The sequence below is a fragment of the Aphelocoma coerulescens genome, chromosome 7 (genome assembly GCF_041296385.1).
Source record: "Aphelocoma coerulescens isolate FSJ_1873_10779 chromosome 7, UR_Acoe_1.0, whole genome shotgun sequence".
In the NCBI taxonomy this organism is placed as follows: domain Eukaryota; kingdom Metazoa; phylum Chordata; class Aves; order Passeriformes; family Corvidae; genus Aphelocoma; species Aphelocoma coerulescens.
This window is the reverse complement of record NC_091021.1, coordinates 5342760-5357457: the sequence shown is the minus strand read 5'-3', so window position 1 is coordinate 5357457 and position 14698 is coordinate 5342760. Positions and strand designations below refer to the sequence as shown.

The 14698-nt window shown below is 43.4% G+C and overlaps 1 protein-coding gene across 3 annotated transcripts in view; it reads right to left on the bottom strand.

Annotated features, from left to right (window-relative positions):
* The window catches only part of LOC138113511 (protein unc-80 homolog), a 142297-nt gene that overhangs the window by 25433 nt on the left and 102166 nt on the right, over positions 1–14698 (bottom strand). For all 3 annotated transcript variants that reach the window (XM_069021868.1, XM_069021867.1, XM_069021869.1), the window contains 8 exons: positions 13037–13072; positions 12492–12710; positions 9892–10092; positions 7453–7576; positions 5033–5158; positions 3035–3158; positions 2106–2312; positions 431–615 (listed from right to left, as the gene is read on the bottom strand). In XM_069021868.1, the coding sequence (XP_068877969.1) occupies positions 431–615; positions 2106–2312; positions 3035–3158; positions 5033–5158; positions 7453–7576; positions 9892–10092; positions 12492–12710; positions 13037–13072 (1222 nt within the window). The remainder of the gene's footprint in view (positions 1–430; positions 616–2105; positions 2313–3034; positions 3159–5032; positions 5159–7452; positions 7577–9891; positions 10093–12491; positions 12711–13036; positions 13073–14698) is intronic.

Here is a 14698-nt window from a genome sequence, read left to right as displayed (position 1 = left end):
CATCCAAGAGATGGAAAGAGGAGTGGTCCTTCTTGGCTGTTAGCTGTATTGCCCAGCTCTATGCAGAAGAGAGATTACTAGAAAATTTCTGCCAACATCCTCCCAGGTTCAGCACATTCACACTCCTTCCAAATGCTTTGAATGTCTTCATTGTAGAATTAAGTCCACATGCCTTTCCCCATCCAGAGGAACTACGACTAGCTGTACTCCATGGATCAGAGCACCTGGATGACTGAGATGCTCTTTAGTTTTGGCTAGGAAAAAGCTCTGTGATTTAGTTTCAAAGGGTTCTTAGGCCTACTAACTTCTGGAAGGTCACTCCATACATATATAATTCTTCCAGAAGTGCTGTTCCTCTGTTCTCAGCTGGGGAATAAGGGCTATCTTGCCTTCAGGGAGTGAAAAAATCAGGAGCCAAAGCAACTGTTACCTTGCACTGGATGAAGGGCCGAAGGAGCACAAAGATAGGGATCCGCGTTCTTACGATAAAGTCGAGGAAATCCCACAGGGCCAGCCCTCCCACTTTCCGCAGGGCCATCTCTTTGACTTGCAGGCTCAGCCAGTACCACTGGCTGTCCAGCTGGCGTTCAAAGCAAACAAGGATCACCTTCAGGGCTACAGGGGAACACACATCAGCAAAGGGCAGTCAGAGATGTTACCAGTGTCCCTCACGAGCACTGGGGGAAGAATGGGGTAGAGGGCCACAGTGAGCACAAACCTATACAGGCATGCTTTGCATGTACATGCACACCCACACACCTCAGAGTCACAACTGTCTTTTCTATCAGTCTCCAAACATGGCAAGGAAGGAGCAACCAACCTTCTAGTAATAAAGGCCTCAGGATCAGTATTGGCAGTCCCATTCCCAGAGAAATTTCTCTACTTGATACCTAAGTCCCTCTGTATTTTCTTGCTCTGGCTTTCCCTCTCCCTCCCTGTAGAGTTCTTTTGTCTTCCCAGAATCAGATATTTTGAAAGCAGCTCAGAGCAGGAATACAGTCCTGGCTGATCAGACAACCTCAAAAATCTTGACCAAGCATATCCACACAAAGAGTCACCCTGTGAGCACAATATTCTGCAGATGATTTATAGGGTGATGAAAAACTTTCTAGCAGTGCAGCTGCATGAGTCATGGTCACACTGCAATTTAAATACAAATATGGTCCTGTAAGCCAAGGGCAGTAATTCACAAGAGCAAGATCATGGCATTACAAATGGGGATGAACAGCAATGAAGTTCAAAATAATGCTCTGCATGAAAGTGGGCAGTGCTTAACACTTGAATCACAGGAGAGACAAGGAATCTCTCCCTTTCCATGTTCCCCATGTCTGGTAAAAACAGGAAGGCCTGGGAATTGTTGGGGGAAAGTTGACTACTCCATCTTTCTTAGTGGGATGGCCAAGACTTCTCAACCATTACACCTCTGTATTCCTCAGATACAGGTTAACAAAGACCAAATATAAATCTTCAGATAAATGCTCGCCCTCACAAAATCAGAAAGAGAGAAGCTATGTTTGAAGGGGTGCTTTGCGAGAAAACTGTCCCCGTATAGGCCCGACTGCCTGCAGTGCTGCTGCATCTCCAATTTAATTATTTTTTCTGTCCTTTCACCTGTGGGTCAGATGGGAGATAAGGCAGTACTCTCTTGCACCACCCTATAGGAAGCAGGGGACCTACCAGTCAGTAAGGACCGTGTGTGGGGCCAGCAGCCAGACAGACTACACCACCTCTCACCCCAGATAGCCAAGGGCCAATGAGGCTGTGATGTTAGACGTTGCTGGGCGGTCTGACTCGCCTTTGTGGCTTCACTGCTGTAGTCTGGCAGCGTGAAAACTGAGCGACTTCTACCTGTGCTGCTTTTCCTCCAGCTGCAGTGAAGACATCACTCGTGATATATTTCGGAGGTACTCCTGGCTTCATGATCTGGCCTGGCCCCTTGTTCAGGACAAGGCCTAAAGCAGCTCTAAAGAGGTCAGTTAGCTCCTGCCTGAGATGGTTTTCTGTAGTGCTCTCTACAGAGCACTCTTGAGCTCTCTACAGTGCACTCTTGAGCACTCCACCTTAGCTCTATCTCTTCTCAGTGGTCAGCAGAAGCCATCACTCACCCAGGTAGGCAGCCTGGCTGGTGGATTCTGCAAGCCCTTCCCGCCGCAGGTCCTTCCCCGCATCCCCTGGGGTGGAGCAGTGGGCGGGGGAGCTCTCCAGCATAAAATTCTTGCTGCGGGAAGTGCTGATGATGCGAGGTGGCAGGAGGATATTGATAACAGTCTGGAGTAGCAGCAGGACCTCAGGCTGCTCCAGCCAGGGGCTGTCTGAGATACATTGGGAGGGGAAAAAGAGAGAAAGGTCAGGCTACATCCCATCATAGACACCCGAAAGATCCAGACTCTGTTCAGTTCCAAAGCGGGGTGCATCTCAAATGTCCCCTAAGCATAAACTCCGTCCCCCACACCTTGTTATGCTGCTTCTCCTCCTGCAAGCAAAGGCAAAGTTTATTTTAGCACCAACACAAACACACACGAACGTAGAGCCACATAGCACAAAGAAATGTTCCATTCAGTGGTCTCATTCCTTTTAGCATTCCCCTCTCCTTTTACTCTTTGCTTTCATTTAGGGATTTACAAGTTAAGACCCTCTATAGCAGAAAGCAAGGAGCAGGACTTGTGCAAGAGAAGTGGCATGGATTAAGCAAACTGTGATCCACAGGGGCACACAATTTCTGTGATCTCTGCTCCCCTCTGTGACTTCTGCTACAACAGATTTGTCTTGCCTTGCACTCCAGTTTCAAAAGCAGGAGCACATCTGTGTAAGACCTGACTCAAAACCAAGGCACAGCTGAAATAAAGAGAAGAAATAACAACTACTCCCAGTGGGGCTCTTTTCAGTCTCAGACTCAAAGGCCACTTAGCTGACATACTGCCAGTGATAGTAAACCAAATTAAATAATAAAAATAAAATACAGAGAGCAGGGAAAGTGCAAACATCAGTTGTCAGAAAAGAGAGACAAAAATTCTTTTTGTTAAATTAGTCAGACCTTTGCTTCCAGATCCTACTGTGAGCACAAATGGAATCAGTAGGTTTAAAAGCATTCCTTCCCTTCTTTCCTGATTGGTGAATGGGGAGACGACATGGCTTAGGGGGAAATCTTCTTTCAAAGCCTGTGCAGTAATAATAAAAAAGGATTAAATTATTTCATCAGCAGATCATGCACAGAAGTCACTGCAAGGAATGACGATCCCCTGGCCACCCTGTTCACACAGTACACCACCAGCTCTGATGACCTGATTCAGCATTGACTGAATGAGATGTCCTCAGACCACTTAGTCAGGAGTAAAAGGAATTCACAGAGTAACATACGGATCACCTGCTCTTGTCATAGCCAAATGTAAGAAGCCCAGACTCCTAACTCTTAAATATCGTTAACAAAATCAGATGTATCCCACAGGAGCTAGCTGAGTCCTAAGCTCTGCACTGCTGTGAATGGTATCAGGATCTGACACAGACTATAGAGAATAAAAAAAGGAACAGAGGAAACTGCACAAATGACATTATCTAAATGTTCTCCTGTCCGAACATGGAGGCTATTCCCAAACACCTTTTTGGTCTGCCTCACTTTGTGCTGCCCTGTCATCCTTCTTAACTCAAAGAATGAACTCCTGAAAAATAAACAAAATGCATGCTTACTTTTTGATACACAGTCAAGCTTACATTGAAAGGTCATTCACCTTTTTTTAGAGGAGGAAATTCAAAAGTCTGTCACCAAAACCTTTGCTCATTTACAACATCCCAGTTGCTACAGACATAGCTGTGAAATGCAACTGAACCTTGCAACTCCTCAGGCTTGCAGACCGTGGTTGAGACATTCTAGGAGATGTTTTCTGATGGGGTGTGAGGTACGTCTGTTTTGTATTCTGCTGGAAGTATTGGGAATTATGACTCGTGTTTTTCCTGACATGTTTGGTTTTCATTACATTTAAGCCCACAAATGAGTAAACAGGGGGAAGAAGATAATAGAAGTAAAAGTTCCCAGTAATTTTTAAAAAATTTATTAATTTGGTATCTGGTTTTGGTTTTTTTTTTTTTTTATATAATATTTCACAGCAAGTGAAAGTAGCCTTTTGGGGTTTTTTTTGTGTTTTGTTTTGTTTTGTTTTGTTTTGATTAAGGAACCATTACCTCAGTGCTGGAAAAAATCTCTTCTTTTTCTGTGCAATTTTGTACCAAAAAGTGCCTCATGCTCGGAGGGACCGCTTTGTGTGTTGGTCCCTGTAAGCCTTCCTTCCCAAGCCATCCTGCTGCTCAGAAATACCTGCCTAAGTATTCAACTGGATGTACCAAGGCATATTTAAAAATTCAAGTTGGAGCTAAATTAGCTTTGGTCACCATTCAGACTAATTCCATGCCAGTGGGGAAGGAAAGGGACACAGAGGCAGAAAGACTCTGTAGAAAGTTATAGTGCTGCTATGAGAAAGGAATAGTGGTGAAAATCTGCAAAAAGTCTGGAACTTTTTTTAATTCTGGCAACAAGGATACCATTGCATCAGCAGCTGAAAAGTCAAGTTGCCCGGCTTTTTGTGCTGGCACACTGTGTGACCAGCTCAGGTAAGAGCAGAAGAGCACAAACTCCACTCTCAGTTACACACATGGTCTCACAGGAAAGTTTGCATGGATGTAACCCAAGCCAGGGCCCATCTTCCTGTGGCAGAAGTCTTATGCTAACTCCTTAGATCCTGCAGAGAATCCTAACCTGCTTGTCAGAGCCTTAAACAGCATCCATCAGCCAAACTCCCTGGACTTCAATGGCAGTGTTAAGCTGATGGATGCTTGCTGTGGATTTGGCCCCAACAGATGAATTCTGAGCTCAGTTCAAGCCTTCAGAAAGGAGGGAGAAATTACATGTTGCTTCTCCATAATTTTTGGTGTATGTTCCACAGTTTTTGCCCAGCTTTTGCAGAAAGAAAACAGAGCACTGATGAGTTGGTGTCTCAACCAGAAGCTCTAAAGGCCTGGCCATGGGCCAGGGCAGACACACCTGTATCTGCAATGCTACAAGCCGGACAACAGCTGTGCTGAAGGGCAGAGGTGGCGAGAGATAAGGGCTGAGATGAAGAAGGGGTAATCCGTCAGCCACACTGGAGGGTCCTACCACTCCCATCACCTGCAATACAAACAGAGCACATCACCACATCTGGCTACTTACAGTTTCATCCATGCCATATCCTCCAACGTCAGTGAAATGGAGGTGCCTTTCATTGAGCACTGAGCTGGGGTGGATCTAGGAGAACCAGCCCCCCCAGTGGTCCTTGCAGGAGCTGGGGCCAGTGAGGAGAAGGAGTTCTAGCAGGGAAAGGGAGGGGAAAAGAGGGAACCAGCAAGGATGGGAAGAGTGCACAGGTAACCCGGTACATTCATAAATGTACCCAGTACCAGCCCTGAATGACCAGCACTGGACTGGTGGAACAGCTAGAGTTGGAGGATATGTCATTTGACAACTGTAACAAATAAAAATCTGTCATCAAAGCAAAAAGTCTGCATTGAAACTGGACATCTTTTCCCTTCCCTTGCTTGAAAACTAATGTCCTAAGTTTGACCAAAGCCAGGTTTTGTACAATGTTCAGATTCCTCTCAAACACAGTCTGTTTTGGGGAATCCTATGTATGATTCCTCTCAGCTGACTGACCCCAGATGTCTGGAGCAGAGTCACCTGCATGTGACCTGGTTGTCTGGAACTCCTTGAATAATCACCAGAAGGAAACAGCGCTTCTAGGGGAGAGCTATTTGTACCATTTGGGATGTGTTCCTCAGGAATTAAATCACAGGCCTGCATATGCCTGTGTCTTGCCATGACCAGACACATCTAGATGATGGGAACAGGGAGAAGATACCTGGCAGACACCTAAGCTTATGGGAGATGAATGCATGCTTCTTTTCCAAATCCACCCTGGGGAAAAGGTAGTAACCAGTTTTTTGCCAGAAAACCAAAGAGCAATTTAGAAGGGAAAGAGTCAGAGCTCCTTCTTTATATCGCTATGGATTATCATTGAGATATTTCCTCACCTTCCCGGGTGATTGATTTTTGCGGCTCCATGGTCTACACATGATACACCATGCAGTCAATGCTCCCACAGCTCATAGTGCACTCAGTTCTGACAGCTAAAGGTAAAATACTTGTAGCAGTAAGAGTACATGTTCCTGGTAGCTCTCCCTGGTGTTCCCAGCCAGAGGAATGTAAGCACAATGACTTCACCTCAGCACTGTGGAGCTTCCTGCTATTTTTAGAGCACTGGCTGATTCTTATTGTGGGCCCCTTGGAGAGCTTTCTGGGGTGATTCACTCTGCCATGCCTGCTTGCCAAACTGCAAGTCCATTCCAAACTCCTATTTGAGCTAACTGTGTAGCAACCTGCCCATGTAACAATTCTAAGTAGTCTGAGGGCCCGATTTGTGTTAGCACCAGGTAGCTGCTAACTCTGCTTGGACGAAGAAGAAGTCTTGTGGACTCTGACAGGTTGGAGCTTCCCTGGTCTTGCAGTATTGAGTGCTGAATTGACCTGAAGGAAAGGAACCTGGCAAAACCAGATATTGCATTTTAACTAATGATCATTGTTTTTACACTTCTCAGAGCACTTCTGAACCCTGAAATGGTTTTTATAGCTGCTAGATAAGGTTAAAACATTTGTGCTCTAAGAAGAAAATGTTATAAACCCCAATAACAACAAAATTCTAGTGCAGCCTTTCTCCCTTAATTTATATTTTTGCACATGGAATGAAAGCATGCTTGTTTGCCCAAATGGCTGGAGTTACACGGATATCAAAATGGGGGCTTTCCCCACAGTGAAACAGCTGCAGAAACACTGTGGTCTATCACTGAATGACCAGGCAAATTCTGTCCATATCACTTGTCTGTTGAAACACAGGAGCATAAACTTTAGTAAGAGAGGGATCTGAATATTGAACAGTGCAAACCTGTACTAGATCAAGCCAGGGACATTAAAAATAGTGGAGTCAATTCACCTTGTAAACCCTTCTAACTATCCAGCATCTAATGGCCTCTGATGGAGCCATCAGGGCCCGTCCCTACTGGGGATGGTAGGTATCCCCAGTGCAACCTTTTCCCCGTCTCTACCAGGTGTGTGCAGTCTCCACCACCCCACTCTCCAACTTGCAGCCCTCAACTCTCAGCTCAGTCTGGCAAAGGTGGATCTTCAAAGTGGTGCGTGGGAAGTAATGGAAAATAAATTTCTTGACCGCTGCTATCGGTCACCGTATCTCCCCATGCACCACTTCAAAAATGAACCTTCCTATCTCTAGTGTCACTAGAGTCCTCTTGTGAGGGGTAAAGGAGACAGGTAAAATGACAGGAATGGGAATAAACTGTCATCTTCTGTCCAGAGAAATCAACAGCAGGGGAAGGTTTAGCAAAGCTTCATGGGTTTGCCACTCGGCTACTCACCAGATTGACACAGACATTGATCAGAGACCTAAGGTGAGGCAGGAAGGATATGATAGGCTGCCTCTGAAGTGTCAAACAAACCCCTTCAATCAAACTGCTGGCAGGCTCCCACTCAACCTGGCGCCTGCAATACAACAGTAGGTGCTGTTAGCCGCTGGCTCCTGCTTCCCACCAGATGCCCAAACACTGCAACTGACACACAGTGACACCCACAGAGGAAATATGCCAGACAGCAATGATGTCCGGGAGGAGCACAGACTGTGCGACCGAGAGGAGGCTTTACCCACGCAGTTCAGGAAGGTACAGAGCACACCAGGTGTTTGAGAGACAAGAAATTCATCAGAGGGGGCTGGTGCTAGTGACACAAACCCCTCACAGCAGCAGTGGTGGAGGAGCTGCATTTCACTCCCTGATGCTTCCCTCCAATGGAATAGGAATGAAAGGGAGCCCACAGAGTGGTCTCAAGTGTGCCTGTGTGGAGAAAGTTCTGCTGTGTCAAGCTCCCAGCTGAGACTATGCCCTCCATCTCATGTGGCTTGTGGATGTTCCCACTGACATGAACAAACCTTGTCAGCCTGAGTGCCATCTTTGAGCTCCTCTGCAGTCCATCTGCTCCAGATAGTGTCACTCCTACACTGCCCTAAATTTAAACTGGCTCAGCTGCACAATCTTCATCTTCTTCACCTTGTGCAGGAGGGATGATTCACTCCCTATCAGCACCAAAGAACTTCATTCCAGGATCTTTTCTTCTGTGACACTTTGCTTTTTTCACCAAAACAACATTTAGGGATTGTGCCAGATGCTGAAGGGATTCCCCTTCCTAATCATAAGCAGACACAGCATAGGTAACATCAAAGTGGTTCACACCCTTCATCTCAGGGCCTGACTCTTTGCAGTCATTGTAGTGCACAAGCCAACATCTGACTGCATTTACTGGGACAGAAAGGAAAATGGTTGGCATAACTTGTTAGCTCAAGCCTTAAACAATTTCCCATTCAAGCTCTTCAGGTGACTTCTCAGAGCCACATGGAAAATTAAGTGTTCACTCTGCAAGTTCTTCTTCAGCCCAACATAATCTCACCTTTGTGCATCCACTGTAATTAAATGTCCAGAATAGTGGTTTGTTCTTGTTCTTACACATCCACTGATTCTAGCAGACACTGGGTTTGGAGGTGGATGCCCAAAGGAGGCAGTGTATAAGATTCTGACTGTGAGTACCCCAAGGGATGGCTCCTGTGGTCTTGCACCCAAAACCCATCTCTAAGAGACTGCTTGACTCAGTGATGCTTAAATGTAGTTGATGCATTTGGTCCAGTGGCTTTGCTGTCCTTTTGTGGACAAAAGAGTAATTTAAGCCAAGCATAGGTACAAGCATAAAGAGAGAGAATATAAAAGGATTTTCACTTTATGGACATCCATTCAGCTTACATAAGGAAGAAAGGTCTTCAGGAATAGAAACCCTTACCTGCCTTTGAGGAAGGAGAAAGTATGAGCAGGGAAAGAAGGAATGAATGAGAAGCAGGCAAGATATGGCAAAGAATCAAACCACCAGGAGAGAGAAGCACCAAAATTTCTGCCTCTCAATTCCCTACATCGGTGGAGTTTCTTCAAGCAGGTTAGCCAAAGGAAAGTGATGGATAGTTATACCAGAAAGAAGAGATCACCTCCCTATTATTTGGTCCATCTTTAATTCCTACTGGGACATAATTCTGATGTTTATTAACATGATTTGGCTTCTCAGCTGAGACTGCCAATGAAGTGCCATTCAAGCAATTGAGGACATACTCCTGTGAGGGGGACCAAGAACAATGACTCTTTTTACTCAGATCACTGGAAAATTCACAGGTCTGAGTGATTTTATACCACCCAGGCTGCCTCTAAGCAGGAATGCTCCATAGTCAATATTTCTTGAAGTTGCCAAAGCCTCTACATACCATAATGCCACTGTGTGATACACCAGGCTTCCACTGGTGTACCACACAGTGGCATGGACCGGAAGCAGTTGATGCAGTTCTTTGCCGTTTACTACGGAGCATTCAGAAGCTGCTGCATAGCTCCATACTCTTTTTGTCTTTACAGACGATCTAACAGTATTGCTATGCTAAAAATACTCTTACTGCAGTTTAACTTTCCATTAAAAACCTCGTAGCAAAAGTTAATTGAAAGGGCAATGAGATGGAAAAAATCTGAAGACTTCTTTTCAGGAAAGAAAAATGACATTTCTGGAAGTTCTCTCCGTGGTTCTTAATAACCATGCTGCTACCAGAAGACACAACAAAAATGTCAACATAAACACACACAGATAAAAACACCTGTAATTTTCTGGTATGTTGTAAAGGCTCACTGCAACAGGACAGCTTGAGGTAGATGACATACCCACACTTCAAGGCTTGCAACATCAGAAACGGAACCCAGAGGGTTTCCAGAGTACCTGCTCACCTCAGAGTAGGCATCTTGTGAATTTTATTGAACATACGATCCAATCTCTTTAAGATGAGGATCAGGGCAGGTCTCACCGCCTCAGCTGTCCAGTCAGTGATGGGCAGCATCTCCATGATGTAGCGCCGGAGCCCACGGCTCTCCATTGTCTGCGTGTCATAAGGAGCTAGTTTCAGCAGGGAATGTGCGATTTCTGCCAATCTGAAACCACAGGTCATTAAGAGAAAAATAAATACAGCTTGCATTTCTATATACATGCCAATGAACTAGCATATAAATATTCAGGAGCCTAGTAAAAAGAAAATTATGTAAGAGTCACATATGCTACTATTTAAACCCTGATCTGATACCACAGTTCTGGTCTATTAAGACTGTTTTGCTGGAATCACTGTTTATATTTAAGAACACATGAATGGTCTAAATATTACTCTTATATTGACATTAAGTGCACCAAGGGAACATCAGGAATGACAGATATGTGTAGTTAAAACCAAAGTACCTGTGCTGGCAGTAAGACTACAACATTGCAAATGCCTGTGAAACACAGACCGGACATCACCTGTTTGTCAATTAATAAGTGATTTGATTTTGTCCTGTGCCTGTTTTTCAGTGCTATCACTTTAGGAAATATCACTGTGCAATTTTCAGGTGTTACATTTTAAAAGTAATGTGTCCACAGGTTTACACAATTTGTCCTTTGTAGGATTGCTCCCTGCTGTTTTGATTTGTCTCTCCTAACAGCTCTACAGATTGTGTTGCTGTTGCTTTTTCTAACTCTCCCAGATGGCCTAGCCTTTTTGTATTGACTGTGAAATATCATGGCAGCATTTAACTTACACTTGCAGTTTGACAAAAATCTGAAATACTTGGATATTTGTGATAAGCAAAGACCAGAAATAAAGCTACATCTACTAATAAAAGGGATAGAAACTTGTGTATTCCACGAAACATCAACAGACTTTGTATTGGATGACTACAATAAAATCATATTGTGGGGGCCTTTCTGAAATGCATTCAACTCATGGAATATATTTCTAGTCTCTTTATAATCTGCCTAGTAAGATCACGGACAACAAATTCCGCAGATTAACCAAAAGTCGTATAAAATTGGTTTTTTATCCAGTATTTCTTTATTATTCCTTTTTTAAAACTACTTTGTCCTACTATGAAGTAGCTTTTTTTTCCTTAATGCTGTGAAATTTACATTACCATATAATTAAGCTTCTTGTTGGCAATACAACACCAGTTGCATGCAATGGTATATGAAAACTTCCTTATGCATTATAAAATGTGAGATCCATTTCATCCAACTTGAAACATCACACTCAATTAATCTAGCTCCTTCCTAGCAGAAACAAACAACCTGGGAAATTCTATGGGGTAAACAGTAAGATGTGCATCTTCCTTTTCACTGTGTGCAAAAATATCTTTATGACTCTTGCAGACTAAATATTTGACTTTTAAATGGCTAAAATTGGGTGACATGAATCCATTCTGAAGTGTCTAGCATATTACCTTGTTTTCTGGAGCCTCTGAAATGGAACCTGTCAGCCTCCCAAGACCACGGCTGTCACATCACATTCTGATAAATCTGCTGTCTATGTAGAACAGAGTTTGTTCTACAGTGGTTAAATCCTGTAAGTCATGTCACTGATACTTAGGAATTTATGTCAGGATTGAGATATGTTGCTTTTTTTAGAGATAACTATGATTAAGCATTTCAGCTCACAACCCTGACAAAGCAGCTATTTCTAGCACTTTCCAGGAGACAAGAGAATCAGAGCACAAATCATTATCTGCTGTAAATCAATGTCATTTTAACTGCTGTAACCTCTGACTATGAGAGATCTTCTCTCTTGAAGACTGCAGTATTTTCCAGCTGCTAGTGTAAATGAAAAACTGACAAAAGAATCAAGTTTATTAACTCTTTTCCCAGTTATTGCTTATCAGTAGCAACTTATGTTATTTTGTATTTACCATGAAGAGTAAATTCAGAGAACCAGGCCCAGAGTGCTAGGAGGCGCTACCCCCAACTTCTTCTAGGTCAGCACCGTGTGAAACTATTTGCATCCAACCCATGAGCTAGACTCAGTGCAGCACTTCAGGAAAAGACTTGTGCATCTCTGCATCACATGCTGATATGCCAGTCCTGTAAATGCCTTCTGTCCCATCCTCCCCTGTATTTCAGGCAGTTAGAAAGCTGTTGTTCTGCCTTTCTTGCTTGTGAGCTGCTGGCTCCAATGCACAGTGCCACTGGAGAGATAAAGGTTGTATTCAAATAGCGAGGTATGCTGCTTCCCCATCCGTTGTCCTGCAGAGACAGACTTATCTGCTCTGCTCCTTGCTGCCACTTGTCCTGATATACGACATGGAGCTGTTTCAGATGGGGGTCTGAATGAAACCAGAGGAAAGCTTAAGAAACCTTCCTTATACACAAGCAGGATCAGTACAATCTAAGGAACATCCAAAAAACCTCTGCATGTTTCAGACAAAACTATACAACCAAAAAGCAATTCCATCTGCTCTTATGAAAAATAAAGGGCTAAAAGAAAGGAACCCCCTAAAAATGAACAAGTAAAAGTAGAATGCCTGGTGAATACCTCATGTGGGACTTCACATCCAGCAGCTCCAGAGAAGTCACTCGGGGCTCACCAGCCAGATTCTGCAAAATCTTCAGTCTCGGACCACAGTGCTTGTAAAACTCTGTGCAGATATTCAGCAGTGACTCCCGTGGTCTCCTGAACTCCTCTCTGGCAATTCGTTCATCCAGCTCCTCTCGGGGAAGACCCTGGCCCTCCTCCAATAAGTGAAGGTTCTCCCTGGAGGATACAAAGTAAGATACAGTAGAAGCGTTATATGCAGTAGATCATCAGGCATACATTACAGCAACTTCTTCATCTTATTTTTGCAACTTCTTCATCTTTATTTTTATTTCCTCTGCAATTGAAATAAAGGTAGTTGCATCTGCAATTAAGAAACAAAAAAGGGAAGTTATAATCTGCCAAGTCTTGCTAAAAATGTAAATATTTTCTGTATGAGCTATCCTTTGATACGCACTAGTGAAAAAGGGCTGCCTGTCAGAGCAACAGCATGTGGGAACAGTTCATCACTCACTGGGGGAGACTGGGATAAAATTTTACTGTACCTGATAAAGTGTAGTTTGGCTCCCTGTTCTGGGTACCTGGGAAAACAGAAACAGTGAAGTTGTAAACAGCAACTTAGTAGTGCCTAAACTCACCTTTCTAAAAGAAAGTGACACTATTCTAACCCAGACATTTATGCATCATGGTCAGGATGGTGTCTTGTGTCACTGGAACAATGCCTACACATAGTTACTGACAACACTGAATTCCCTTTACCTCCCAGCTTCCATCAAAACACATATTGTTAGAGTTATTGACCTTGTTCTGAAAGGAAAAATTCAGACTTAAAAATCATTGCTCTCTCTCAAGTGACTTTTACTGATTTTCACCCCAGTGCTCAGTCTGTTTCACAAAACCAGAGCTCACCAAGTGGAAAAAATACCTCAGCATGGTTATTATATTTTATTGTCATTTTGTCTTGCTACTTCTTTTTCAGAAATATTAATAGACCCTGAACTACTTGGCTAACATGTCCGAGGCTTAAGCAGTAATCATTCTAACATCATGAGACTTCTGCTGTTGCTAGCAGATGTCTGTTGCAATGATATCACCACAGAAGCAACAAGTCCAGGAAACCTGGAGCAGTGCAAAAATATTTTGGGTCAAGGTCTGAGTGTTTGATAATTAGAAAAATCTGGAAAAGTAAGTCAAGATGCCTGAGTCATACTGCCTTGGGAATGCCTACATTCTCTGTCAGCAGATACATATTAACTGCTCTCCAAAATCAGCAGCTAGATAATAAAGTACTACTTTCCATTACATCTTATTTTCCTTAGACTGAGCAATCTTTCGAAAGAAGTAAATAGCAAGTGTCCACTTCAGACTTGAGCATGTCTGGTTTATCTGCTGGTTTATCATGTCTGGAGTTTATCTATTTCTCAGATCAGGGATTGAAATTCAAACCCATGACTGAATAGATTTTAAAGAATAACAGACTCATGCCAGGAGTTACCAACCAAGATGTGTACACATTTATAAACTGACATAATAGCCCTTTGATGATCCATGCAGAAATTGATTTCTAGACCCCTTGAATTAAAAAAAAAAAAAAAAAAAGAAAAGGATGGGTAATAACTAGGAAAACTCTGGAAAAACAGTTGCCCAGTCTTTTGCTAGGCTACAATTCCCTTTCCAGTTCAGCACAAACATTCAGATTTTTAGCATATTAAGACAGTCTGGTCAGGGGAAGGCTGGGCTACCTACTGCAAAGAAAAAACTTCACAATCCCAAATGCTTGTGGGTAGATTTTGTTACAAGATTTCTTAAGCCCTTCTTCTATGACCAAGTAAATTGTCAGTGGCCTTGTCTAATTTGCAGCAGCCTATCTGGATTGGCCACCATGGCCAAGGAGCAGAATTATAGTTCACTACTGCCATGTCCTTCTTTGTGTCCCTTTTCTGTGTGAAAGTTCTTTGGTGTTTTGTTTGGTTGGGTTTTGGGATTATTTAAGAAGGACAAGAAGATTTTCAGGCATCTTTTCATTTCTCTCAAATTGTCAGTTACCCTTCCTCTGCTATCTGTAACTGCAAAAAACCCCCAGACGTATGTGGAGGTAAAGATCATAGAAAGAGACCATAGGGAATGTACAGGGAAATGGGAAAGGGAACTAAAGAAAACTAGAGGAGGCGCCAGTCTCTGCGAGCCTCAACTAGAAGGCAGTTTGT